The following is a 25,211-nucleotide window of genomic DNA, read 5'->3' on the forward strand; positions in this document are numbered from 1 at the left end:
TCATCCAATTAGCAGAATACCACTGTTTTGCAATGTTTTATTTTTCTAGCTTGTAACTTAATGATGATTTATTTCTTTAAAGCTTATTTGGTCCAGTGATAAGTATTTTTCCATATAATGTTTTACTGAGCTTCTGTGAATGCCATCACTACGTAGTTGTGTATCTCTGCACAGAAACTGAAATAAATTTCAAATATTAAAGCTATAAAATTATTAAATTTAATTTTTTCCTCTTTTTTAAAAAAGTATAGTTGATATACGTTGTATTAGTTTCAGGTGTACAACATAGTGATTTGACATTTGTATACATTACAAAATTGATCGCAGTGAGTCTAGTAACCATTTGTCCCCATATGAAGTTATTTTAGTATTAATGATTATATTATACCTCTTAATCCCCCTCTAAATATTAAGGTTATTAGTACTGCATTAAAATTGACTGAAATAAGGCATGTTAGTAAGGAAAAGGACTTTTTTTTTTTTTTTAACCTTTAGCACCTTCACTCACCTTCCCACCCGATCCCCATGTAAGTTCCAACACACTGGAAATGCATTCCCAGGCATTGCACACATTCTGTAACTTTCCATGACCTGATCCTTACTTCCAACCCCATTCCTCCACCAGGCAGCCCTGGTTCTAGGTCAGAGGTAACTGGGCTGCTCATCATAATACACTCATTACCTCCCAGTGTTTGTCCTTTACTGTACCCTTGGCTGGAATGCTTTCCTCCTGTGTCAACCCCAGTGAAGCTGTCTTTCTAGGCCTCTGCCCTGACTGCTGTGTATTTTGGGAAGCTATGCCTTGGGGCTCAGGCCCTGAGGTCTGGTAGGGTATCCTGGTGCTGACACGGTAAGAACCTAGCGTGACCCCAATCATAAGGAAAACAAGCCTAGGCCCCAGCTGCCTACGAATTGGATGTTTTCCGATAACATTTACACCTTGCTAACTAACGCTCCTGTCCACTGCCAGCCCCCACATCCACGTGGACCATATCACAGGAGCTTCCCCACACCCTCGGAAGAGCCACTGGAACCAGAAAAATAGGATCTGCATCCTTTGAGCCTGTGGAACTACAAAGCCAAACCATGCTCACCAGACACCTTCTCTCTGTTGTGTAGAACTCCTGCAATGAGGCACTAAGGGGGAACGGGAGGAGAAGCCTTAGGCCAACGGGAACCCCCTGCTTCAGTCTACCCATGCTCTCAAGGGTTCTAGCCACCTGATGAGAATATTCAATGTGATGGCTCAGACTTTGGAGGTATGGGTTTGGGATGCAGAGTGCAGCTTGATGGGCCATGAAAGCCACCCATGTCAGTAGCCCACACTGGGTGTTCTGTAGGAACAGCATGTTCTAAAAGGTGTGAAAGAGCTTCAGTTTAAGAACCACTATCTATGCTAGACCTGTGTGTTGGACCTGTATCCAGAAATGAGAAACAATAATTAGAGTGCTTTACGTGATCAAGGAACTAATGCAGAAAAACACAGGTGAGGCAGGGGATGTGCCAGTTCTCTGACTCCTCCCTGAGCCAACTAATTCTTCTTCTTCTGGGCCTGGATCCGCGAGCCAAGCTTCTGAAGGTCTGAGTACAAGTTCCGCTTCAGGATGGCACTGCTGCACAGCAAGGCCCCTTGCAGGGCTCCCATCAACCCACAGGTGAAGATATCTTGGCCTGGGAGACAAGAGTGGAGGCCTGTGAGCATCCCCCCGCCCCACCTCCAAGCAGGGTAGTGGGGAGGACGGGTCCCTGAGCCAGGGCCACAGAGATGCCTTCAGACTAGCACCAGGGTCCCCAGCCACCGAGGCAACAGAAACGGAGGACTCTAAGTGACAGTGAGGCCCAGGGTCCCAGTTTTCCTGGCAGGATGGAGCCTTCAGCGTACCTGTCAAGTAGAGGTTCGGGATGGGGCTCTGGGCCCTCATGGAAGCCATCGTAGCAGGATGCAGGCGGCCCAGGTCATGGTCAGCCCCGTAGCAGGCCCCCTGGGGAGCCGCCAGGTAGAACTGAGTGCTCAGTGGGGACCCTCCAGTCACACTGTCCACCTGAAGAGGCAAAAGAGGTGGCCGAAGGTGAGAGGTGGGAGGGGGACCTTGTGAGACCCTCACCTCTTCCTTCCCTGCCCCTGCACGAGCTGCCAGCCAGCATAGGCTCCCCTGGAGCTCAGTCACCCCGGGCCTCATTCCCAGCCCCACAGAACGGGCGGAGATGCACCGACCACCTACTCTGCCCTCCTACCTTCCCCTCCAGATGTGGGAACTGCTTCAGGAAGACCGACACAGCGGCTTCAACAAAGGAGCTCTTGAGGGTCTCGTAGGCACTGTTCCGCTTTCCCGTGGGCTCATCCCGCCACTCCTTGAACCACTCGTATGAGGTGGGCACTAGCACGATCGCTGTCGACCTGTCTGGGGACACAGAGCCGGGTCACTGCTGCCGCCCCTCCCCACCCAAGCCCCAGCCCCCAGCACATCAAGCCTCACCTGGGTACCGGTCCTCCCAAGATGGGTCCTTGGCAGACGAGAAGGAAATGAAGACAAGGGGCATGTGTGCAGCGGCCTTGTCCCCAGGCAGAGAGACATAGTGCTCCATCCTGGGGAGGAGAGGGGCTGTTGGTCCCGGCCAAGTCCCCCACAGCCACCAGCCCCACCCCGAGCACAGCTCATCCCCAGGGACCCCAAGGGATGAAGCCAAAGCACAGCCCAGGTGGGAAAAAATCCTTTTGGAGTAGGTTCTGGCCCATCTCCTCCCATCCTGTATCCTGCTGCTTCTCCCCTAGCATCTGTGGCTCTGGGGGACCAGGCTGCTACCCTTCCTGCACGTGTACACCCATGCCTTACGCCTTGTCCATGTCTTTGTCAAAATAAATATAGTAGTTGGTGGTCGGCAGCCCCAGGTCCTTCTTGGTGCCTCGGAGGCAGATGAAGACAGAGAATATGCTCAGGCCGGGCCGAACCATCCCCAGCTGCCGCTTCACACCTGCAGACAGTTAGGAGGGCCGTGAAAAGGAGACCACTGAGATTTGCTGCCGCCCCAGGAGCCAGCAGATACCTGCTCGCCTCATCTGCAGCCTCAGCTGTTTGGACAACTTGGCCTGCTCCTCAGTCTCCTGCCTGTGATGGCCATGGCCCCAGACATCTGCTCTGAGTGCCTTAAGAAGCAGAGATGCCTAGCTCCCTGAGCCATTCACAGCATCTGTGTGATGGTCCCATTGTCACCTTAATGTCTAAGTTAAGAGTAGGGACTTCCCCGGTCGTCCAGTGCTAAAGAATCCGTCTGCCAATGCAGGAGATGTGGGTTCAACCCCTGGTTGGGGAAGATCCCATATACCTCAGAGCCCTTGTGCCACAACTACTGAGCCTGTGCTCTAGAACCCATGCTCCAAAACAAGAGAAGCCACTGCACTGAGAAGTCTATGCATCACAACAAAGAGTAGCCCCTGCTCACAACTAGAGAAAGCCTGCATGCAGCAACAAAGACCAGCGCAGCCAATAAATAAATGTTATGAGCAGAGGATAGGGCTCCACATGACAAAGACCACGGCTGTGAACAGTAGTCTGTTATAAGCCTTGGCTTCAGTATTAAGTTGAATACAAACCATCTAATGAATAAAAGTGAAAATGTTAGTCCCTCAGTCATGTCCAACTCTTTGCAGCTCCATGGACTGTAGCCTGCCAGGCTCTTCTGTCGATGTAACCTGCAGGTTACAGTCCATGGGGTCACAAAGAGTTGGACAGGACTGAGTGACTAATTTACCCCTCCACACACACACACACATAAAATAACTAATGAGAACCTACTGTATAACACAGGAAACTCGACTCAGTGCTCTGTGGTGACCTAAAGGGGAAGGAAATCTAAAAATGAAGGGATATATATGTACGTATAACTGACTCACTTTGTTCTACAGCAGAAAGTAACACAACACTGTAAAGCAACTATACTCCATAAAAAAATCAATTAAAAGAACCTTGGGTCTCAAATCAGTCACACAACAACGAGACCAAACCCTACTGCTCCAGACCAGCCTCAGCTCCTTTACTTATTTTGTCAATGAGTCTTCCTCACTCAAAAAAATGTCCTCTTCAAAACATCCCCAGTAATCTCCAAGCTCAGCCCCAGAATTTAAGAAAGGTACTCCTATACACAAAGACTCCCTCGGTCTGACCACCTCACCTCCACCCTCGACCCCAACCAGCACTGCCTTGTCCCCAAGGCCACCAGATATCCTGTTTCCATCTCTGAGACAGAGACAAAACTGTCAGAATCTCTACCCCAAACAGCTGGAAACATCAGGAATCCCAGGAGTCTCTGGGGCCTCTAGGTTGAGCATCACTGCCACCACTGTCTGAAATGTTCTCAAACTGGGATTCATCCAACTCCCACTCGGGAGGGGTGGCTGGTCCTTCAGGCAGGTGAAGGGGGGAGGGTGCTGGCACAGGGGACTGTCTTCAGGGCTGAGATACATAAGAACAGTGGAAGCTGTACCTGCCAGTGAAGGAGGGGCAAGCTCCCTTTTTTGTTTTTGCACCCAGCACCATGTGACCAAAATAGAATTTAGGGGGTGGGAAAGAAGGCAGGAGTGGAATAACCAAGTCAAAACCATGTACTGTCTTTTGGGGGGGACAGAGGTTGACTAAGATGGAGCTTCCCTGGTGGCTCAGTCGGTAAAGAATCTGCCTACAATGCAGGAGACCCAGGTTGGATCCCTGGGTTGGGAAGATCCCCTGGAGAAGGAAATGGCAACCCACTCCAGTATTCTTGTCTGGGAAATCCCATGGAAAGAGGAGCCTGGTGGGCTACAGTCCATGGGGTCACAAAAGAGTCAGACACAACTTAGTGACTAAACAATAACTAGCTGGAACAAGGAGATCCCACAAATATAAGACTAATCTTCCCTTGTATCTCTAAACACAGAAAACAATTTCCAGAAAATACAGAACTCCCTCATAGGGTCCTTTCCTTATTCACTTAGGTTGTATGAACATTAAGTGTAAAAGAAATTACGTTCTTTACACATGTGGCTTGGGGTAAAGAATCCGCCTGCCAATGCAGGAGACACAGGAGACTCGGATTCGATCCCGTGGTGGGGAAGATTCCCTGGAGGAGAGCATGGCAACCCATTCCAGTATTCCTGCCAAGAGGATCCCATGGACAGAGGAGCCTGGCAGGTTATAGTCCGTGGGGTTGCAAAGAGCAAGACACAACTGAGCATGCACACACAAAAAACAAAGTATGTTCTTAACGCCTCTTAGATTCAAAGGGGACTAGGAATCATTCTAGGCAGGAAAATACCTTCGCTTTTTTTTTTTAGGTGTCTCTCCAATAACTCTATGTCATTTATTTGCATTCCCTTTCTTGTGGATTTTTTGTCACCTGAGGAAGTGCACTTGATGAGCACCTGGGGCCCGTCAGGAGACAGTGTCAGGGTTCAAAGGTCCTGGCAGAGAGGGAAGCTGGAAGTATCAAAGGCCATTGGGCGGTCTTGGCCTCACCCCATGCAGCTCACCCAGGCTGAGAGAGAGGAGGCCTTCGCTGGCAGCAGACATTGGCCGAGGCCCAGTGAAAGGAGGCAAAGGGCTGAGGGCCTGTTTCCCAAGTACACGTCCTGTACCCCAGAGACAGTCACAGCAGCCGCCGACCCTCTCCCTGACCAGGAAAGCCAAGACCTCACTTTTCTACTGGGCCTCCTTCCCCGGTTCCCCAAGAACAGCTGCAGGCCCACCCTCCAGGGTGGATGCTCCTTGTACTGGGCTCTAGGCTCCTCCTCAGGTTTCCACCAAGGTTTCCACCCCAAACGCATCTTGGGCTGCTCCTTACTCTCCACCTCCTGCCCCAGCCAGAGGCCTGAACACAGACCCCTCTCTCTCACCCTCCTAGATCGCTGGCCCCTCCCGGCCAGTGGCTTCCTTCCCCCAATCACATCGGAAGCTGCCAGCTCCATTTCCAAATGGTGACACCCAGCTAACCTTGGCTCAGCCACTCTGTCCCTTGTGAGCTGATCCGCTCTCCTCCTCCTTCTAGTAAGGCCTTCTCTCTGGAAGCCCCACGTTTCCCAGCCCAGAGGGGACCAGGAGTCCAGGCTTAGGAGTCAGAAACATCAGCCTCCTTCTCTGCACTTGGCTGCCTCCAGCTGGATGGGCCTTGGGTAGCGATTCACCTGTGTGCCTCCACTTCCCCTGCCATCAACATGAGCTCTCTACCCACCAGCTGAGGATCAAATGCAAGGACAAAGGTAAAGCTCGCACACAGACATGCCTCCCCACCCAAAACCACAGGCTTTTATTTTTGGACACTGCCTGTCAGTGGAGATGACTGGCATGTATGTGCGTGCTCAGTCATGTCCAACTCTTGGCAAACCCATGGACTATAGCCCACCATGCTCCTCTGTCCATGGGATTATCCCAGCAAGAATACTGGAGTGGGTTGCCATTTCCTCCTCCAGGAGATCTTCCCCACCCAGGGATTGAGCCTGAGTCTCCTGCATCTCCTTCACTGGCAGATGGATTCTTTACCACTGAGCCACCTGGGAAACCCCAGAGATGACTGGATTGAGGCTTATTTCTATCTGGGTCCCAGGTTTTGAGAGTAGGGCTCCAGGAGAAGAAGCCAGGAGGGTACCCCCAGCAGCCTCAGCAACAGTACAAAGCTGGTTCCTGCAGAGGCAGGAAAAGATAACCTTAGGTCCCAAATAAGGCCCATAGAAATGATATCAAGAACTTCGTCTCCACGCCAGCCTTCCCTTCTGTTAACAGCAATGTCAGACCAGAATTCCCAACACCAAACAAGTGCGAAATTAAGGAAGGAAGCAGAATTCACATGGCAACCTTAGTGAAACACCCAGGAAACACTCCTTTAGGACTCAATCCACCATCTTTAACTATCAGGGAGATGATCTAAGGTCATGGGAAACTGGAAATAGGCAACTGGGACTGGAAACTTGAAAGAGGAAAGGGACACGCAGTTGAGGTTATCAGGGGAAAAGGTGTAAATTTGCCAAAGATGAAATGAGAGATAAAAACTAAAGGGTCTTTGGGGAGGATGCAGTACAAAGGAAGTTAATCCCACCCCCTAAACAGAGGCCTGCTGGGGATGGATGTTATTCATAGAAATTGGTGTGCTCACCTTTTCTGCCTAAGGAGGGTCAAAGGGCAGCCCTGATGCTGGGGGAAGCATCAGCCAGGCTGAGTCAGCTGGAAGCAGAGGGCAGGTCCAGGGCCCTTGAAGGAGAGCCACGCAACCCATTCGTTTACCTGGCAGACAGCGGGCCTGCTCTGGCAACAAGCGCTCGTAGGTGTTGAACAACCCCGCATCGGAGATCACGATGGGGCAATAGATGTTCACCAGGTCCTCACCCTTCTTCACAGTGACACCTGCAGGCACAAGAGCTTAGCTGAGGTTCTGTGCACTCCAAGAAGACAAGAAAGGCTGCAATTCCTACCCCACCCCCATCTCTCCCACACTGACCCAGGCAGGTAGGCCCCAGCTAAAACTGCAGGGTGAGGGATCAGCCCAAAGCACTGCCTACAAGACCCAAAAGGCCCACAGTCCCCACATTGGCTTTCTAGTTCTCTCTCTACCTGATAAGGGAGCTCTTCTCTTTAGCCACCAGCCAACCTCCACACTAACCCAGACAGAGCCCGTGAGCTGATAGCCTTCATTAGAATGCCTGGTCTTTCTTTACTGTTGCCAGAGTTTTTGGTTCCAACACACTCTCTTTTAAACCCTCAGTGACACCTCAACCTCTAATTAAACTCCAAACTCTCGTATCAGCCTTCTGTGATGTGCTCCCTTCTGTGCATCCAGCCTCATCTCTGACCATCTGTTTTCACCAAACTATTAGATAGGACTATATGCAAATAGCATGTGTGTGCATTCATGCTCAGTTGTGTCCGACTCTTTGCAACCCCATGGACTGTAGCCTTCCAGGCTCCTCTGTCCATGGGATTTCCCAGGCAAGAATACTGGAGTTGCCATTTCCTTCTCCGAGGATCTTTCTGACCCAAGGATCAAACACACATCCTCTGCAGCTCCTGCATTGCAGATGGATTCTTTACAAACTGTGTCATCTGGGAAGCCCCCAACAGCTGACAGTCAATCATTTTTTTAACCTAGAAATGTGACAGTCTCTTATGATTCAACCTAACATTTTCAGATGCCTAAACATATTCAGCTTATGGGACTTCCCTGGTGGTCCCGTGGCTAAGACACTGAGCTGCCAATGAAGGGGGCCCAGGTTTGATCCCCAGTCAGGGAACTTGATCCCACATGCCACAGCTAAGAGTTCACATGACACAAACAAGACCAAAGATTCCATGTGCCGCAACTGAGACCCAGTGCAGCCAAAAAAGAGAAAAGAGAAACTCAGCTCTTTCATGTCTCTGTGCCTCTGCACATTCTGTTCCCCCTGCCTGGAATGACCTCCTCTCCCCTCTGACCAGCTTCCTCTCAGCCATCACGACCTCCCTCTGAGACTCCCCATCCCACCATCCTGTGCCACCTCCAGCCTCAGTGCATGCCTCCATGTGGCACCTTGATTATATCTCAGTCATCTGCCCTCTTAGACTGGAAACTTCTTGAGTTAGAGATTAGAGATTTACTTATTTTTTATCTCCATCTTTTATCACCTAGCATGTGAAAAACATAAATATATCCAGAACTGAATTTAATTCAACTGATAAACCCTCCTTGGTTCACAGACTGCCTGACGGCTGGAAGGAAAACTGGTTTGTGACTGTGAGAGAAAGTCTTGCACAGCTGATGGCCACCCCTGTCTCACTGCTGGGAACTTTCCAGTCTCTTCTACACATACGTCCTCAAAGATCACTGACGGCCTTTTCTCCCTTGACTTTTGGGTGCCTTGGGCCACCCACTCACCACCTTCTCCTTGAAAGCTTACTCTGGTGAATTCACCATCACACAAGCCCTGTTTCCTTCAGGCCTCTCTCTTCTCCCTTCGCTGAGGCTTCTAAAGTTACGCCAGATGGCCTGTCTGTTTACCATAGCCCTTCCCTGCATAGACCCTCTCCTCGCAGAGTTTATCCTTGGTGGAATTTTGACTTTCTGCACAGGTGACAGCAAATACTTGAGCCAGGGTAGAGTCTGAGCCCCACTCTGCCATTTACAGGGCATCCTGGTGGCCTCCACACCACCCTATGGAGCACCCAGGTTACAACTCACTCCATCAGTCACTGAACAAGCATTTACTGGGATCCAGTATGTGCTAAGGTCTATAGACATAAAGATAAAAAAGACACCACTTCTACACTCAAGTTATCCTTTAATCCTGGATTAAAGGATAACTACTTGTCTCTATTGAATAAATGATGAAATACTGTTCTCTGGGGACCATACCACCCTTTATCCTTCCTGTGTCCTTTTCACTTCCAGACCAGGTCAATTGCTATTCCCAGGTGGCCCCAGCTTGAGGCAGATTCCAGCCTGTAACCCCCGACTTGGAGGTCTCTGCCCTCAGTGCTTTCTTTGCTCTGCACCCCCAGTCTCTCCCACCCGTGCCAAGGACTGTGAAGACAATGCAGGGCTCTCACCACAGGCTTTCCCAGCTGAGTCGAGCAGGATGCTGTGCACAGGGGCCCTTGTGAGGACAGCGCCCCCGGCCCGCTGAATCACAGGGATGGTGTGGAAGGCAATCTCAGTGGAGCCCCCTCGGGGATAAAAGGCCCCTTTTAAGTAGTGGTCAACCAGCAGAGCGTGCATGGAAAAGGTGGTGTGGCTGGGGGTCACACCTGTAGAAGGAAGGAGGGGGTGATGAGGCAAGAGCAGGCAGTGACACCATTCAGAGTAGAACATGGGAGGGGAGGGAGGCTCAAGAGGAAAGAGATACTTGTATAATCATGGCTGATTCACATTGCTGTACAGCAGAAACCAACACAATATTGTAATTTTCTTCCAATGAAAAAATAAATTTAAAAAAGGAACACGGGTTCCTGTCAGAAAACATGCAGCCTTTGGGAATTCCCTGGTGGTCCAGTGGTTAGGACTAGGTGCTTTCCCTGTTGCAGGGGGCCTGGGTTCAATGCCTGGTTGGAGAACTAAGATCCTGCAAGCTGCATAGTGTGACCAAAAAAAAAAAAAAATAGAAAACATGCAACCTGAGTCTATGCCTCCCAGGATCTGAGTGATTCTCAGGGCAGCCTCTTTCTATCCAAACAGGCAAACAGGGAGCGTTGCAGGTCTTGGGCCAATGGGAATGACCTCCCTGTGAACTGCCATGCTGCCAGGGAGGAGAGTGTGGACTGGAAAGAAAACCATCCAGGACGTTGGTGAGGGGGATTTTTATCAGGGTATCCAGCAGGGAGGAAGACAGGCATTTCTTCCCTAAGCTCCAGAGGACCTGGAGTGTGTGCAGCTCCACTTCAGTCAGCTAGGCAGGCTCAGGGTCAAAGAATTGATGCTTTGAACTGTGATGCTGGAGAAGATTCTAGAGAGTCCCTTGGACAGCAAGGAGATGAAACCAGTCAATCCTAAAGGAAATCAGTCCTGAATATTCATTGGAAGGACTGATGCTGAAGCTGAAGCTCTAATACTTTGGCCACCTGATGCAAAGAGCCAACTCACTGGAAAAGACCCTGATGCTGGGCAAGACTGAAGGCAGGAGGAGAAGGGGGCAACAGAGGGTGGGATGGTTGGATGGCATCACTGACTCAATGCACATGAGTCTGAGCAAACTCCAGGAGACAGTGAAGGACATGGAAGCACGGCGTGCTGCAGTCCATGGGGTCGCAAAGAGTCGGACATGACCGAGCAACTGAATAAACCAAGCTCAGGAAGAAAGACTAAGAGCTAGGGGCTGCCCAGGGCCCAAGGCCAGGACCCACCGTAAGTGGGAAAGATGTAGCTGAGCACGGCCTGGAGCTCCGAGGAGGCGGGGAGCTGCCGCAGGACCTCAGCCAGGCTCTGGGTGGACGCGCGAAGGAATGGAGAGAAGTGGGTGAGCAGCCCATACTTGCTGAGGATCTGAGCCACGGGCAGCGGGAGGATCTTCAGCAGGATAGCATGAATGGCTCCGTGGGATACCGCCTGGGAGGAGAGTAAGCAGGGAGGAACAGGGCTCACCTCCAGACCCGCTGTGACAGAATTGCCTGTCCAACAGCCTGCACAGTCCAAGGGCCTAGCAACACTTAGTGGTGGTGGTTTAGCCGCTGAGTCATGTTCAACTTTTTCCATGCTATGAATTGTAGCCTGTCAGGCTCCTCTGTCCATGAAGATTCTCCAGGCAAGAATACTGGAGTGGATTGCTATTTCCTCCTCCAGGGGATCTTTCCGAGTCAGGGATCCAACCTGCGTCTCCTGCATTGCAGGCAGTCTCCTGCACTGGATTCTGAGCCTGCTGAGCCACCAGGGAAGCAGAACTTGGCTAAATTTGGATCATAAAACTCTGTACTCTAAGTTTTCTTTTTTTCCCATTCTCCCCCTCAAGTGAGTCCTTTTTTGCTTTTCAGTTTCCTGCCCAAATTCCTTTTGAAAAATTCCAATCTGGTCTAAGATGAAGTGAAAAGGGGTTAGAAATGCAACCACATGGAAGCCAGCCTGGTCAGGTCAGAGTGTGAGTGGCAGCTGCTGAGCCCAGGCTCCAGAGAGAGGGCCTGGCCGAGCACAGAGGTCAACTTGGACCAGGTCTGAGTTCCAGACAAACATGTCTGTTCCTCCTTCCTGCCTCCCTCACCCGTCACTCCACTAATGAGGAAGGTGAGCCTTATTGGGAATAACATATGTCCGTGTTACCTTAACCAGCTTCATATACTTGTCAATGGCAGCTTCTTCCTGGGGAAACTTGTCCTTGAGGCCCTGAATGTAGGCTTTCATCCCCGTGTACATGGGAAACTCTTTTCGGCCATCAGGCCCTTCTAGTACCATGATGTCAAAGGGAGAGGACAAGGCAGCCCAGTCTAGCTGCCCCTCAGTGATCTGGTCCAAGATAAAACGGTTAAAGCTGCCCTCCTGCATACGCCCAATGTAATGGATTCCTGTTGAGAGACAGAAAAACAAGGTGTGAGAGGGATAAGGGAATTGAGCCCTGGAAAGGCTCCAACAAGGAAGCAAGGTGAAAGAGGTGTCCTACAGGGCCAAGTCCACGCCCACAGAGGGGGCACCCACCCTTTCTGTAAAGGGGAGTTGCAGCAGAAACCACCAGATCCCCGCCCAGTTCAGCAGGTACAGCTGTCAGACCATGGAGATACATGTGGTGTGTCTCTAACTCCTTTTCCCTCCATCTGAGGTCAGCCTGGAATTTTTCAAAAGGAATTTGGGCAGGAAAGCTGTCAGATCAACAGTGCTCAGGGAGAAGAAAACCTGGGCCTCCAAAACCACTGAAAAGCCCAGGATCATTCCGCTACGGCTGCTCCAAACCTCCTGCTCCCATCCTTTGCCTTGGCAGCCTTACCCGTGTCAAATTCAAGGCCATTCTTTCCAAAGGTATGACAACAGCCTCCTGCCTTGGTATGTTGTTCCAGAACGAGAACTCGCTTGCCACTTTTGGCTAGGATCGCAGCTGCCGCCAAGCCCCCGAAGCCACTGCCAATCACCACCACATCCAGCTTCTCCGGCACTCGGCTGACCGAGAAAGCTGCAGCAAAGGAGGAGATAGAGAGGGCAATGAAAGGACAATGAGGTGGAAACCAAGGCAGAATGTTCTAGCTTATATGATGCTCCAGAAAACTTCTAGAGCAGTTTGGCACAGGGCTCCTCACTAAAATATCTGAAACACTTTACCTGGGAAATACTCAGGACCCGTTGGAGAAGTTTGAACAAAGTGATTTAGGTTAATCTGAATTGCTTCAACCAAAACCACTACGTAGCTGAGGATTTTCCCTACTTGCAAAGAAAGAATAATTCATAAACTATCACACACACACAAAAATGCTGACTGTGATCCAGGCTGAGAATCCTAAGTGCAGTCAGAGACCGAGCTAGGGAAGAAAGAAAACAAGGAGGTGGGGGACAGGAGAAGAGTGTCATGGGGCTGGATGGTGGTTCATGCAACAGTCCATTCACAAGCAGGTTATCTTCAGAAAATGCAGGATCTGCGGGCGGTAGTGGTGCAGCCCACTCAGATCATGGTTCTTAAAGATCTTGATACAGAGGCAGGACAGAGCTCCTCTGAGAAATCACAGCACCACCCCTTCACACTGGGGAAGCCTGGATGTGGGATTGAGGAGGAAGCACCTAAACAAGACAAAACTGGACAGCCCGTGGTGCCGTATGGGCACTTTCTACACAAGATCTATTCTTTCAAGATCACTCCAGAAGAACTGAGATTTGGAATTTTTCAAGCTGCCAGAGAAGTCGGTAAACTTTGAACTTTTCAAACATTTTTTAAAAGACCTACAGTGAAAAATAAATTTCATAATCCAGAACATACATCAGTATATAATATAAAGAAGTTTCACAATACTTACCAGAATTATGCAGGATACACTGATATTTTCCATTCGACTGAATTTTAAAATGCTAGTTGCAACTCACTAAATTGATTTCATGACCCACTAAGAGAGATCAAAACCTGATTTGAAAAACAAACTAATCATCTTATCTTTAGACCAATCCAGATAAATGGAGTGATTTGCTAATGGTTACACAGTAAATCAGGCTTCCCTAGTGGCTCAGACAGTAGAGAAAGTGCCTGCAATGTGGGAGACTGGGTTTGAACCCTAGGTGGAGAAGGTCTCCTGGAGAAGGAAATGCCAACCCACTCCAGTGTTCTTGCCTGGAAAACGCCATGGACAGAGGAGCCTGGAGGGCTATGGTCCATGGGGTCGCATAGGGTCGGACAGTGACTAACACTTTTACTTTCACTTTTTTCACAGAGTAAATCAGAGTTGTTTGTTGTTCAGTTGCTCAGTCGTCTTTGACTCTCTTCGACAGAGACAGTGACAGAGTCCAGTTAAAACTCTGATCTCAGAAATAATAGGCCTTCCACTTACAATACTGTCTTTATTTTATTTATTTTTTAAGCAGCTAAACTCGTTCTTTAAACTCTAAAAGAAACCCACAAATACTTTTTAAAAGATGACAGTGCAGATCCTCCGTAAACAAACAGCTCTGAGCCCGAGGCACCCCACTGAGCATGGCTTCAACCACAAGAGATGGGACCAGCCTAATCAGTCACATCCCTTGATGAACCAAATGCAATTTCCTACAAACATTTCTGTGCAGCTCTCCCACGCCTTTGAACCCCTGGGGAAGATAATTGAAAATATTAACGGTCTTAAAGCCAAAGAGGGGGAAAGATCTCTTCTTGTTTAAACCGTTAGCCATCGCTATACCAAGTGGCAGGGTCTGAGCGTGGCTATGACAAGAACTCGGCTCGCCGAGGACGGTGCCCGAGACCCAGAGGCCACGATTTCCTGGGCCTGCGGGGACCAAGGCTCTCGCCAGGAGTGGATTCTAAAGCGGGCGCCTATACATGCAAAGATGCCGTCCCAGCACTTTGAATCTGGGAAACGCTAACCCGTGAGGATGCTCGGGCGCAGCCTAGATCCCCGGAGTGTCTCCCCGCTCACCTTGCTTGAGAACCTTCTTCCTGGCCTCCTTGTCGGTCACCAGAGGCGCGGGTGGCCGTTTGACATCCTCCAAGAAGGGGTTCGGGCAGCTGCCTGAGAACAGCCCCTTGTAAACTTTGCCGAGGATGGCCAGGAGCAGCGCAGCCAGTAGCAGCAGCGAGACCCACATCGCGCCGGCGCCGCGTACGGGGAACTCGTTCGCTTGGACGGCGCCTGGGGTCTGGGCCGCAGCTCTGCCCAGTTAGATAGTCCTCCCACTAGGGAGGCGGAGTCAGCCTTGCCCACTGATCAGCCCGCGGAGAAGCGAAGTCGCCCGCGGAGATTGACCCTCGCGGCTCTCCGTACTCGCCTCTGCCGCGGCGCGGAGGGCAGTGCTCCTGCGCGGAGGAGGCCCGGCCGGGCTGCGAGACCCCAATAGCAAAGAGCTGGGAACTCGGGGACTCGGCCGGCGATCCCCGGGCGGGGGTCAGAGGAGGAAGAATGTGGAGCGGAAATGGTCGCCCTGAGGCGAGACAAGGCTGAGAGCGGTAGGACCGAGAGAGACTCCGATCCTGGCAGACAGGAGACCTGGGTTGTGGTCTACGCTCTGCCGCGGACTCGCTGGATGACCGGTGGCAAGTTGCTTTCCTGTTTTCCCCGCCGAACAGTTGAGAAAGTTTCTGGTCAGAGTCCCCACGCAGGCCCTGTCTGGCTGGGTGTCTCGCTGGATTGAGATCTCCCTTGACATCCGCGCATCGCAGCCGGCGAGCACCGGATTCTGGGACCCTCAAACTGGTCAATAGTTTTTGACTCGGGCGCCCTGGGATGGCGACGCCTACGGCCGGCGCCGAGCAGGGGCTGGAAGGGGCGGGGAGTGCCCAGCGGCAAAGCCGATGAAAGGACTATCCTACCTATGTGTGTATTTATACTTAAGGTGTGGCCCCAATTTCCAGATTAAATATTTAGCGTTTCAGCCCCAGCAAGCTTAAACTCAAAATCATTCCCTTTAGCTCGTTTCCTAAAGTGGGTGCACCATAAAAATTAACAACAAGGATCTACTGTATAGCACACGGAGCTATATTTAGTATCTTGTACTAACAGAGGATGAGATGGTTAGATGGCATCACCGACTCTATGGACTTGAGTTTGAGTAAGCTCCGGAATTTGATGATGGACAGGGAAGCCTGGCATGCTGCAGTCCTTGGGGTCGCAAAGAGTCGGACACGACTGAGCAACTGAACTGAACTGAATAATCTGTAATGGAAAAGAATCGGAAAAAGAATGTATTCAGTTTTGTAGATAGATAGGTAGATAGGCTCAGTTGTGTCTGACTGTTTGCGACTCCATAGACTGTAGCCCGCCGGGTTCTTCTGTCCATGGAATTTTCCAGGCAAGAATATTGAAGCAGGTTGCCATTTCCTGCGCCAGTGTCTCTTCCCCACCCACAGGATCAAACCGATGCCTCTTGCATCTCCTGCATTGGCAGGCAGATTCTTTACCACTAATGCTACCTGGGAAGCCCATATATGTGTTATATATCTGAATCACTTTGCTGTATACCAGAAAATAACACAACACTGTAAATCAACTATATTTCCATTTTTTTAAATTATTTATTTATTTGGCTGTGCCAGGTTTTAGTTGCCACATGCAGGTTCTTTAGTTGGGGCATTCAAACTCTTGGTTGCAGCATGTGATATCTAGTTCACTGGCTAAAGATTGAACCCAAGCCAGCTGCATTGGGAGCGTGGCGTCTTAGCCACTGGACCACCAGGGTAGCCACTACTTCCATTTTTTTAAAAATTTTAATTAACAAAATACAGAGGGTGCACCATAAATACTTAATTTCAAAAGGACCCATCTTTATAGGAAAGCCATTTCCTCAGGCCCAGCCATAAAGAACTTCCCTAATATTGTTAGGAGTGATGTTATAACTTCTAGTACTTGCTCATTTGACAGTTTCTGCTCATTTCTTTCTCTAATACAGATCGTGAATGTCCCTCTTGGAGTCCCTGGCAGGGCTCCAGCCAGAACTGAGGCAGTAGCAGGCATGCAAAGCTGGTCATGATTCAACACTGCTGGATTCAATTCAAGCTCAGTAATAGAAGAGGCTCCCTGAGCTTGCGGTCGCCATACGTGCCAATCATCTTCCCAAGGTTGGTCAATGTGTGAGTGTTTTGTCATATGCAGAACACTTGAGAAGGTCAAGGGGGAAGGAGTGGAAAGGGAGGCAGATGCTGAGGCGCCAGAGGACACAGCGAGAGTTGGTTCCTGAGCTGCTATGTCTGCGGGGCACTGCCCTCCCTCTGTTACAGTGAGCCAGGTGTCCAGTCCAGCAATCAGGAGGTATTCCGGCTCTTGGTGTTAGGAACAGTCAGTGCTTCCAGCTCCCTGACAAAGAGTCCATCTTGTTACTGGCCTCCAGTTTGTAGGGAACCCAAACTGTGTTCTCTGAAGAGCTGACCTCAGAGCAATGCCACCTTTCTTTCTTAGTCAGCCTTTCTTAGTCAACTGGGGAATTCCCTGGTGATCCAGTGGTTAGGACTCCATGCTTTCACTACAGAGGGCCGGGGTTCGATCCCTGGTTGGGGAATTAAGACCCTGCAAGCCATACAGTGCAGCCAAAAAAAAGGTAAACCAAGTCTGTGAGGTATGACTATCCGTCACCTGCCCGCTTACCCAGATTCTTGTTGTGACAGGCACTCATGATGTACAGTTCTCCCATGGTGAGGTGTGGGCCTGCCCAACTCACTTCCTGAGGTGGACTCATGGGACGAAATACTTAGAGTTAGCTTCACTGGCCAGGAAGCTGCCACATGTACAGTACTGGTGCTCACTGAGGAAGGGGAGGCATTGTGTTGCATTTTGAGATTCTGTTAATACCATCATAGGAACTGAATTGAGTGTTAGGCCCAGAGAGGTCTGAGACCTGAGTAAAGCCTGAACACTTCAGCTAAGACCACCCACCAGTGTGTCTCCCTAAATTATCCTCACCCGTTTGAGACACATGGACTTTGCTGGTGGCTCTGACAGTAAAGAATCCGCCTGCAATTCAGGAGACCTGGGTTTGATCCCTGGGTCTGGAAGATCCCCAGGAGGAGGGAATGGCTGCCCACTTCAGTATTCTTGCCTGGAGAATTCCATGGACAGAGGAACCTACAAGCTACAGCCCCTGGGGTCACAAAGGGATGGACAAGACTGAGCGACTAGCACTTTCACTTTTAGATACTCCCCCAGATCTCAGTAACTTCATTGTCAAAAACAGATCCCTGTAAAGCAGTTATCCACCAATTAAGAATAAATTTAAAAAGCAAATAGAAAAACAGATCCCCACCACTTTCAGTGGTGCTTCCTCCTGGACACTGAGAATCCAGCCCTTAGATTCCTGCAGGGAACCCCCTTCTTTCTGTCTCATTACATGGATAGTAACAGGCAGGCATTCTCTAAGGCAGCCTGTTTATTCAGCATAAGTTTACAGCTGCTTGAAGATTTTTTTTTTTAATGATTTAAAATGCCATAATCATTTTATTTTTATTTACTTGGCCACAGATCGTGGCATGTGGGACCTTAGTTCCCCAAGCAGGGATCAAACCAGTGCCTCCTGCATTTGAAGAGCAAAGTCCCAACCACTGGACCACCAGGGAAGTACCTGCTTGAAGATTTTTCAAGTCAGAGGCATAACTGAATGATGAAACTAGTTTTCTTCTTTAATTATTTTTTTTTCAGGGCTGAGACTCCAGAGTCCTCAAGGACTTCTTTCAGGACTCACAGAAACCTCCACCCTGGTGATGGCACACAGGGACTGTTTTCTTGTTCTTAGTCTGAACAACTGCCAAGAAGGAGGGCAACGGTAGAACAGTCAAATCCCGGGCTCTCCCCGTAGCTTCTGATCTCAGACCTTGTTGAACTCCTTTCTGAGCCCAAGGACAAAAGTCATTTGAACAGATGAATTTGAGTCATGAATGAAAACTCTCACTCTTTCCATGAGAAAGAATTAAGAGATGGACAGGTAAGCAAGCATATCCGTTTGGGAAAGAAGGTGTTGGTAAGGGGTGTATTGTTAATAATAATAAGAGAGAGCATATATCAAGAGGGTGTGGGCCTTTAGAAATGTGTAGGAAAAATTCTCTTTACAGTTCTCTTGTTCTTTTAGAAGAAGCTCCTAGTCACTTCTGGGTCAATTGCCTTTCCTGACGGCTTGCTTTCTAAGTAGGTTATAGGATTTGGGTTTGGATTTGCTTGGGTGGGAGGAAAGTTTCAACTGGAATCTCCCAGGAAATATGTATTTCAATCAGTTTGGGTTGTTTACTGGCCCTTTCTCTCTCAAATGCTCATTTTGACCTCAGGATCCCTGGTTCCATGTGTTATGTCTCTGTGTGAGCCTGGCAGCTTACCCTGTATTCCCCATCTTTCTCCCTACCTTGCCCAGAAATGGTCTTAAATGGAGCCTTTGGGGTTCAGTGGCCAGAATGGGGACAAAGCCTGTGATTTGGGAGTCGAGGGAGGTTTTCTTCACTGTCCTAAGACAGGTGAACTGTTCTTCCAGAGAACATTTATCTTTGGACACTAGAGGGGAGAGAAGGATGCGATGAGTCCTGAGCACAGACTCGTACAGGGAGTTGTGCAGCACGGTGAATGACCAGATATTATTGAGAACGTATCTTGAGCCTGTGAGCATGCGTGCTTAGTCGAGTCCGACTCTTTGTGACCCAATGGACTGTAGTCCGCCAGGCTCCCCTGTCCATGGAATTTCCCAGGCAAGAATACTGGAGTAGGTAGCCATCCCCTTCTCCAGGAGATCTTCCTGACCCAGGGATCGAATCCGGGTCACCTGCATTGCAGGCGGATTCTTTACCATCTGAGCCACCAGAGAAGCCCATCTTGAGCCTAGTGCTGTGCAGATGGTCTGAGAAATATAAAACAAGTATACGAGAAGGTCCCTGCACTCAAAGCAGCAGAGTCTGACTGGGGAGACGGGTCTTTTGCAGAGGACCTTGTGCCACATACAGAGGGGCTATGAGACTTAGAGACGTGAGGAAACCATCGTAGCTCAGCCACCCTGAGGAGATGGAACTGATCTTGAAGGGCCCAAAAAACACTGAGAAGGTGGAGGTGGGGGCGAGACGACATGACCCAAGGGGCTGGAGGTGAGAGGAATTGCAAGTGTGTTCACTTTAGCTAAGTGGGAAATAATGGTGCTTAGACATCAGGAGGCCAGTTGTGGAGCAGTATCTCTGCTGTGGTGTGTTTATGGGTTCATTCTTCTGGCAAAAATGAAGGCAAAAAGAAGTCAAAAAAGCAAAGTTGTGTCTAAGGAGTGTTAGTTGGCAAAAATATGTAAGCAGGATTAGAGTAACAGAACAGTCTGGGATTCCAGGGCCTTGACATAGCAATGATACCTTTATTAGTTATTTTCCCTTAATTATTATTATTTTTCTTTTATCTGCCTTAGAGAAAGTAATACTGCACATGGTTCAAAATCCAAAAGTATGGAGGATGTACATATAGTGAAAAAGCTATCTTCCACTCTTGTTCCCCAGCCACCCTGTTTTCCTGCTGAGGCAAAGTTAGTACTTCCTTGAAGATTATAATTCTGGAAATAGTCTCTGTAAAGACAAGCAAATATATTTATGTGTTTGTTTTTTTTTTTAGAAAATCCAATGGTAAAGTATACTCTGCCCTTTGCGTTTTCACTTAATATATTAATATCATGCAGATTGTTCCAAATCATTTATAAAGTACTTTCTTACTCTTTTTTTTAATGGCTGTATAGGATCTCATTAAGTGGATATGCTTTAATTTATTTAAAATTAGTTCACTAGTGGCAACTAGATTTATCATGATGATCATTTTGAAATGTATAGAAATATCAGATCACTGTGTTGTGCACTAGGAACTAACATTATGTTGTAAATGAATTATAACTCAAAAACAAACTCATAGAAAAAGAGATTAGATTTGTGGCTACCAGAGATAGGGGAATGGGGGAAGGGGGATTAGATAGTGAAAAGGTCCAAACTTCCAGTTAGAAGATAAATAAGTACTAGAAATATAATGTACAACATGATAAAGGTAACACCGCTATATGTTAGAATGAAAGTTAAGAGAATAAATCCTAAGAGTTCTCATCACAAGGAAAAAAATTTGTTGATGTAGTATCAGTAGATAATGATGGATGATCATTAAACCTATCCTGGTCATCATTTCATAATGTATATAAGTCCAATCGTTATGCTGTGCACCTTGCATCTTATACAGTGATGTATGTCCATTATATCTTGGTGAAACGGCGGGGGCAGGGGGGCTATAAATAAAGTAAAATAAAATAAGTCCATCAATGGACATGCAGAGTTTTTCTAGCCTTTTGCTTTTATAAACAGTACTACTACGGATTTCCTTCATGGTCTAGTGGTTAAGAATCTGCCTGCTAATGCAGGGGACACAGGTTCGATCCCTGGTCCAGGAAGATCCCACATGCCACAGGGGCCGCTAACCCCATGTGCCACAGCTACTAAAGCCCATGTGTCCTAGAGCTGTGCTCCACAACAAGAGAAGCCACTGCAGTGAGAAGCCCTCGAACCACAGCTAGAGATGGCATGGCAACAAAGACCCAGTGTGGCCAAAACAGACAAAGAAACACAGACAAACAAAGCCATGAATAACACTGTAAGCATGTCATTTTGCACATGGATGAGTATATATATTATGTAAATTCCTCAAATGCAGTTGCAGGCTCCAAATAGGCACAGCATACATGGTTGTGTCAGATATTATCAAGCCGGAGAGGTGGTAACAGTTCACTCTCCAGTGTCTGACAGCTTTTGGTCCTCTAGCCAGCACGATGTTACCACGCTTTTTGATCTTTGATAACAAGGTAAGTGAAAAATGTTATTTCAAGAGTAGTTTTAGTTGATTTTAGTTGACATTTCTCTTGTTATGAGTAAGGTTGAGCATTTCCTCACATGTTTAAGAACTGTTTGTGTTTCCTTTTATGCAAACCATCTATATCCATGCCCATTTTTCTACTCGTTTCTTTTTTTTTTTTTATTGATTTGTAGGATATTATTTTATTTTTTAACATTAAGAGCATTAGAGCTTCCCAGGTGGCTCAGTAGTAAAGAATTTGCCTACAATGTGGGAGACCTGGGTTTGATCCCTGGGTCAGGAAAATCCCCTGGAGAAGGAAATGGTAACCCACTCCAGTATTCTTGCTTGGGAAATCCCATGGACAGAGGAGCCTAGTGGGCTGCAGTCCATGGAGTTGCAAAGAGTCAGACACAACTTAGCAACTAAACACCAAAGACAGGAAAATTAGCCTTTTGTTTTGATATGAGTTGCAAAAGGTCTGGTGGGTAGTTTTTAAGCTCCAGCATACGAAAGATTTGGCTGAGCAGAAAGGCCGAACATGAGGAAACTGCCTCACTCAACTTTACTTACTCAGAGGCCTGAGACTTTGAACGGGGCCAAGAAATCTATATGAGATTATATTATCATTAAGCTTTTTGCAGACCAGGTTAAACAGGAGTTGTCCTTACAGTATTACCTGTAGTTGACTTCTCGAGGGTTAATGCATTGTGTGTGTGTTAAGGAAAAGGGTGTGCTGTTCAAGCTCTCATCTCTGGGGAACTGATATGTGCCTGAGAGACTGACTCCCATTTGCCTTGCAGGTTGAAAGTGTGTCTGCTGGGTCCTCTCCACCATGTGACAAGGACAGCAGCGCTCTTCTGGCTTTCAGAGGAATTTCTGTACGTACTGCCCACAGCCCAGTGCCTCCTGTCAGTAGACGCTTGTGTAACATGCCGCTATGTGGTGCCAGGTGCCGGGACACAAGATGGCACAGACCTTGCCATCCATTAGTACATACTTTGGGGGTAGGAGTGGGAACAGACATGCAAAACAACCTCTGCCTAATCAGAAAATTGTTGTAATGAAGCAGAATATAAAGTGCAGTGGGGATATCAACAGCTCACCACTATCTCGGTTGAGTAGATTTTTATCCATATACTCTTCAAGGAGGGCATATACTTGTCCCCACATCGCCCAACTTCTCCATCATAGTTGGTATTTTCCAGGTGCCTCTCATTAAGATTGGGCTTCCCAGTTGGCTCAGTGGTAAAGAACCCACCTGCCAATGCAGGAGACGTGGGTTAAATCCCTGTGTAGGGAAGATCCCTTGGAGGAGGAAACAGCAACCCACTCCAGTATTCTTGCCTGGAAAATTCCATGGACAGAGGAGCCTGGCAGGCTACAGTCTGTGGGGTCTCAAAGAGTCAGACACAACTGAGCGACTGAGCGCGCACTCATTAAGATTGGCTTTAACCAACCCATCTGGGAAGACAGATTCTAATGGTCTCCAGTTTCAAGAATATTTGGTACAGTGGGCAGTATGTGTTTGTGTGGATAGGAGGACGTGAACTCTGCCCTCACACCAAAGGTCACCTGCCCCTACAGATCTCAGAGTTGAAGAACCACGCCGTCCTCCAGGCCCTGACAGCAGAGGCAAACGGCTGGGAGCCCGGTGGTAAGGTCCCCTTCAGGGCCCATAGAGCCTGGGTGGGACTCAAGGCAGAGCTCGTGGGTCTTTCCTTTCCTCCCTTGAATTTCTCTCACTACTTTTCCTATATAATTTTATAGATTTATCCTTCTTCAAGGGAAATTAGAACTGACACTGGATTAGGAGTCAAGAGACCTGAGTTCATTCTTTCTTTTTTAAGGGTTTTTTGTTTTTTGTTTTTTTTGATGTGGATCATTTTTAAAGTCTCTTATTGAATGTGTTACAATATTGCTTCTGTCACATATTTTGGTTTTCTGGCTGCAATGCACGTGGGATCTTAGCTCCCTGACCAAGGATAAAACCCACACACACGCTCTGCTTTGGAAGACGAAGTCTTAACCACTGGACTGCCAGGGAAGTCCTGAGAGACCTGAGTTCTAACTTGGTCCCCGAAGCCCTGCTAGTGCCTTATTTGCCTTTTAAGAAAATCATACGATCTCTGTGTCTACAGTGGAGATATCAGTATCTCCTCTGTGCTCTAAAGGATGTTGTGATACTGAAATGATACAGAGTAGATGAAAAGGCTTTGAGAAGTTAATCTTATTTTAGCTGCTTGACATGGCGCTTCCCATATTCTATTTAAAGCTCACTCTGCCTGCTAATATACTGCACAAGAAAGCACACTCCACCAATTCAGAAGGACCACTTCTGGAGTCAGATGTCTCTGGCTTAAATCCTGGCTCTTTCACCCACCAGCTCCGTGACCCAGAGCAAGGAACTTAATCTTTCTAACCCTCACTTTACTTTCTATAAAACCAGGGTTGTATCAGAACCTGTATGATAAAAATTTTATAGAGATTAAACGAGATAGTGGAAAGTGCTTAGCACACAGAATCATAGCGAGCACTCATTGGTGTGTTTTGTTATCATAAAATTTTGCAAACTGAATGTGTAATGTCCAAGAATATGGGAGTCTATTAAAACTATTCCAGTGTAGAAAAATTGTTTGAAGGGCTCAGAAGTTTCTTTTTTTTAAAGAGAACCATTTTTTAAATTTTATTTTTAATTGGAGAATTAGTACTTTACAGTGTTGTGTTGGTTTCTGTCACAAACAACATGAATCAGTCACAAGTATACATATATCCCCTCCCTTTTGAACCTCCCTCCCCTGCCCTACCATGTGGATATTAAGTTTGTTACAACATTGCTTCTGTTTTATGTTTTTGGTTTTTTTGGCCTTGGGGCATGTGGAATCTTGGCTCCCCAACCAGGGATCCACCCCACACCCTTTGTGTTGGAAGACAAAGTCTCGATCACTGTGATGGCCAGGGAAGTCCCCTGTGAAGTTTCTTTTAATTGAATTTTGTCTTTACCACGTGTTGACAAACCTAACATTGATTAGAGATGTTGCCTTAAATGCCAAAATATCTTCTGTTTCAGTAAAACTGGCAGTTATGTGCCAGGTATTTTGATCATATTGAACAATTACACTGGACTTCCCAGGTGATAAAGTGGCAAAGAATCCACCTGTCAATGCAGGAGACTCGGGACACTGAGGTTTGATCCCTGAGTCAGAAAGATCCCCTGGAGAAGGAAATGGCAACCCACTCCAGTATTCTTTCCTGGAAAGTTCCATGGACAGAGGAGCCTGGCACGTTACAGTCCTTGAGGTCACAAAGAGTTGGACATGACTGAGCATGTGCACATACGTGTTTGAACAATTACATCTTTTTTCCAGACTGCACTCAGCTAACTTAAATTAATAGACTGACTAAATCAGCAGTGCCATTTACTATGTGAATAAAGAGAAAAGGGCTTAAGTAAAGGAGGTAACTGACAAAAGGAAAGATGACAAAGAGCCATACTAACATGAACTGGCTTTGTCTTCCTGGAGATTTGGGTTTTGGCTCTACGCTTTTCTGTTCGTGTGGGGGAAAACACTATTTACCTCAGGATTGTGTGCAGAGGTGGGAGTCGTCTCCTTGAGTCCTAAAGGAACTGGAAAAAGAGCAAATATGTTCTTACGTGGGTTGGATGTTTGTCTCTAGTTCGGGCACCAGATTGAAGTTGCCCCTTGAGACCGTGTGCTTCCTCTTAACTGCATTGCTATCACAGTAAACTCCCACACCCTTGCCCATGAAGTTCCTATTCCTGGTTCACAACCTTTGACCAGCTTGTTTATAGGCAAGGATGCACAGGGTAAAAGGTTAATTGCATTGTGA

At 48.1% G+C, this 25,211-nt stretch overlaps 2 protein-coding genes across 10 annotated transcripts in view; one reads left to right on the plus strand and one right to left on the minus strand.

Annotated features, from left to right (window-relative positions):
• Positions 1 to 196: 196 nt before the first annotated feature.
• On the minus strand, positions 197 to 14,775 carry RETSAT (retinol saturase). Its single transcript, XM_081596932.1, has 11 exons — positions 14,517 to 14,775; positions 12,398 to 12,580; positions 11,740 to 11,981; positions 10,833 to 11,034; positions 9,543 to 9,740; positions 7,248 to 7,367; positions 2,835 to 2,973; positions 2,478 to 2,587; positions 2,236 to 2,402; positions 1,883 to 2,042; positions 197 to 1,671 (listed from the first exon to the last, which is right to left on the minus strand). Exons 1-11 carry the CDS (start codon positions 14,683 to 14,685, stop codon positions 1,532 to 1,534), a joined length of 1,830 nt encoding a protein of 609 aa, XP_081453058.1. The 5' UTR covers positions 14,686 to 14,775; the 3' UTR covers positions 197 to 1,531.
• Positions 14,776 to 14,872: 97 nt separating this feature from the next.
• Positions 14,873 to 25,211, plus strand: part of ELMOD3 (ELMO domain containing 3) — a 31,346-nt gene continuing 21,007 nt past the window's right edge. For 3 of the 9 annotated variants that reach the window (XM_081596944.1, XM_081596937.1, XM_081596939.1), the window contains exons 1-5: positions 14,873 to 15,130; positions 16,483 to 16,651; positions 18,222 to 18,504; positions 22,163 to 22,240; positions 22,947 to 23,016. Coding sequence is in view for 7 of the 9 variants with exons in the window: in XM_081596937.1 (XP_081453063.1) it covers positions 18,454 to 18,504; positions 22,163 to 22,240; positions 22,947 to 23,016 (199 nt within the window). In the remaining 2 variants the exon portion in view is untranslated. Of the gene's footprint in view, positions 15,131 to 16,482; positions 16,664 to 18,044; positions 18,505 to 22,162; positions 22,241 to 22,946; positions 23,017 to 25,211 lie in introns of all 9 variants that reach the window. The other 6 variants (XM_081596938.1, XM_081596941.1, XM_081596942.1 and 3 more) reach the window with 5 other exon arrangements.

This window comes from Giraffa tippelskirchi, chromosome 4 (genome assembly GCF_054371585.1).
Source record: "Giraffa tippelskirchi isolate mGirTip1 chromosome 4, T2T-mGirTip1v1.2.pri, whole genome shotgun sequence".
In the NCBI taxonomy this organism is placed as follows: Eukaryota; Metazoa; Chordata; class Mammalia; order Artiodactyla; family Giraffidae; genus Giraffa; species Giraffa tippelskirchi.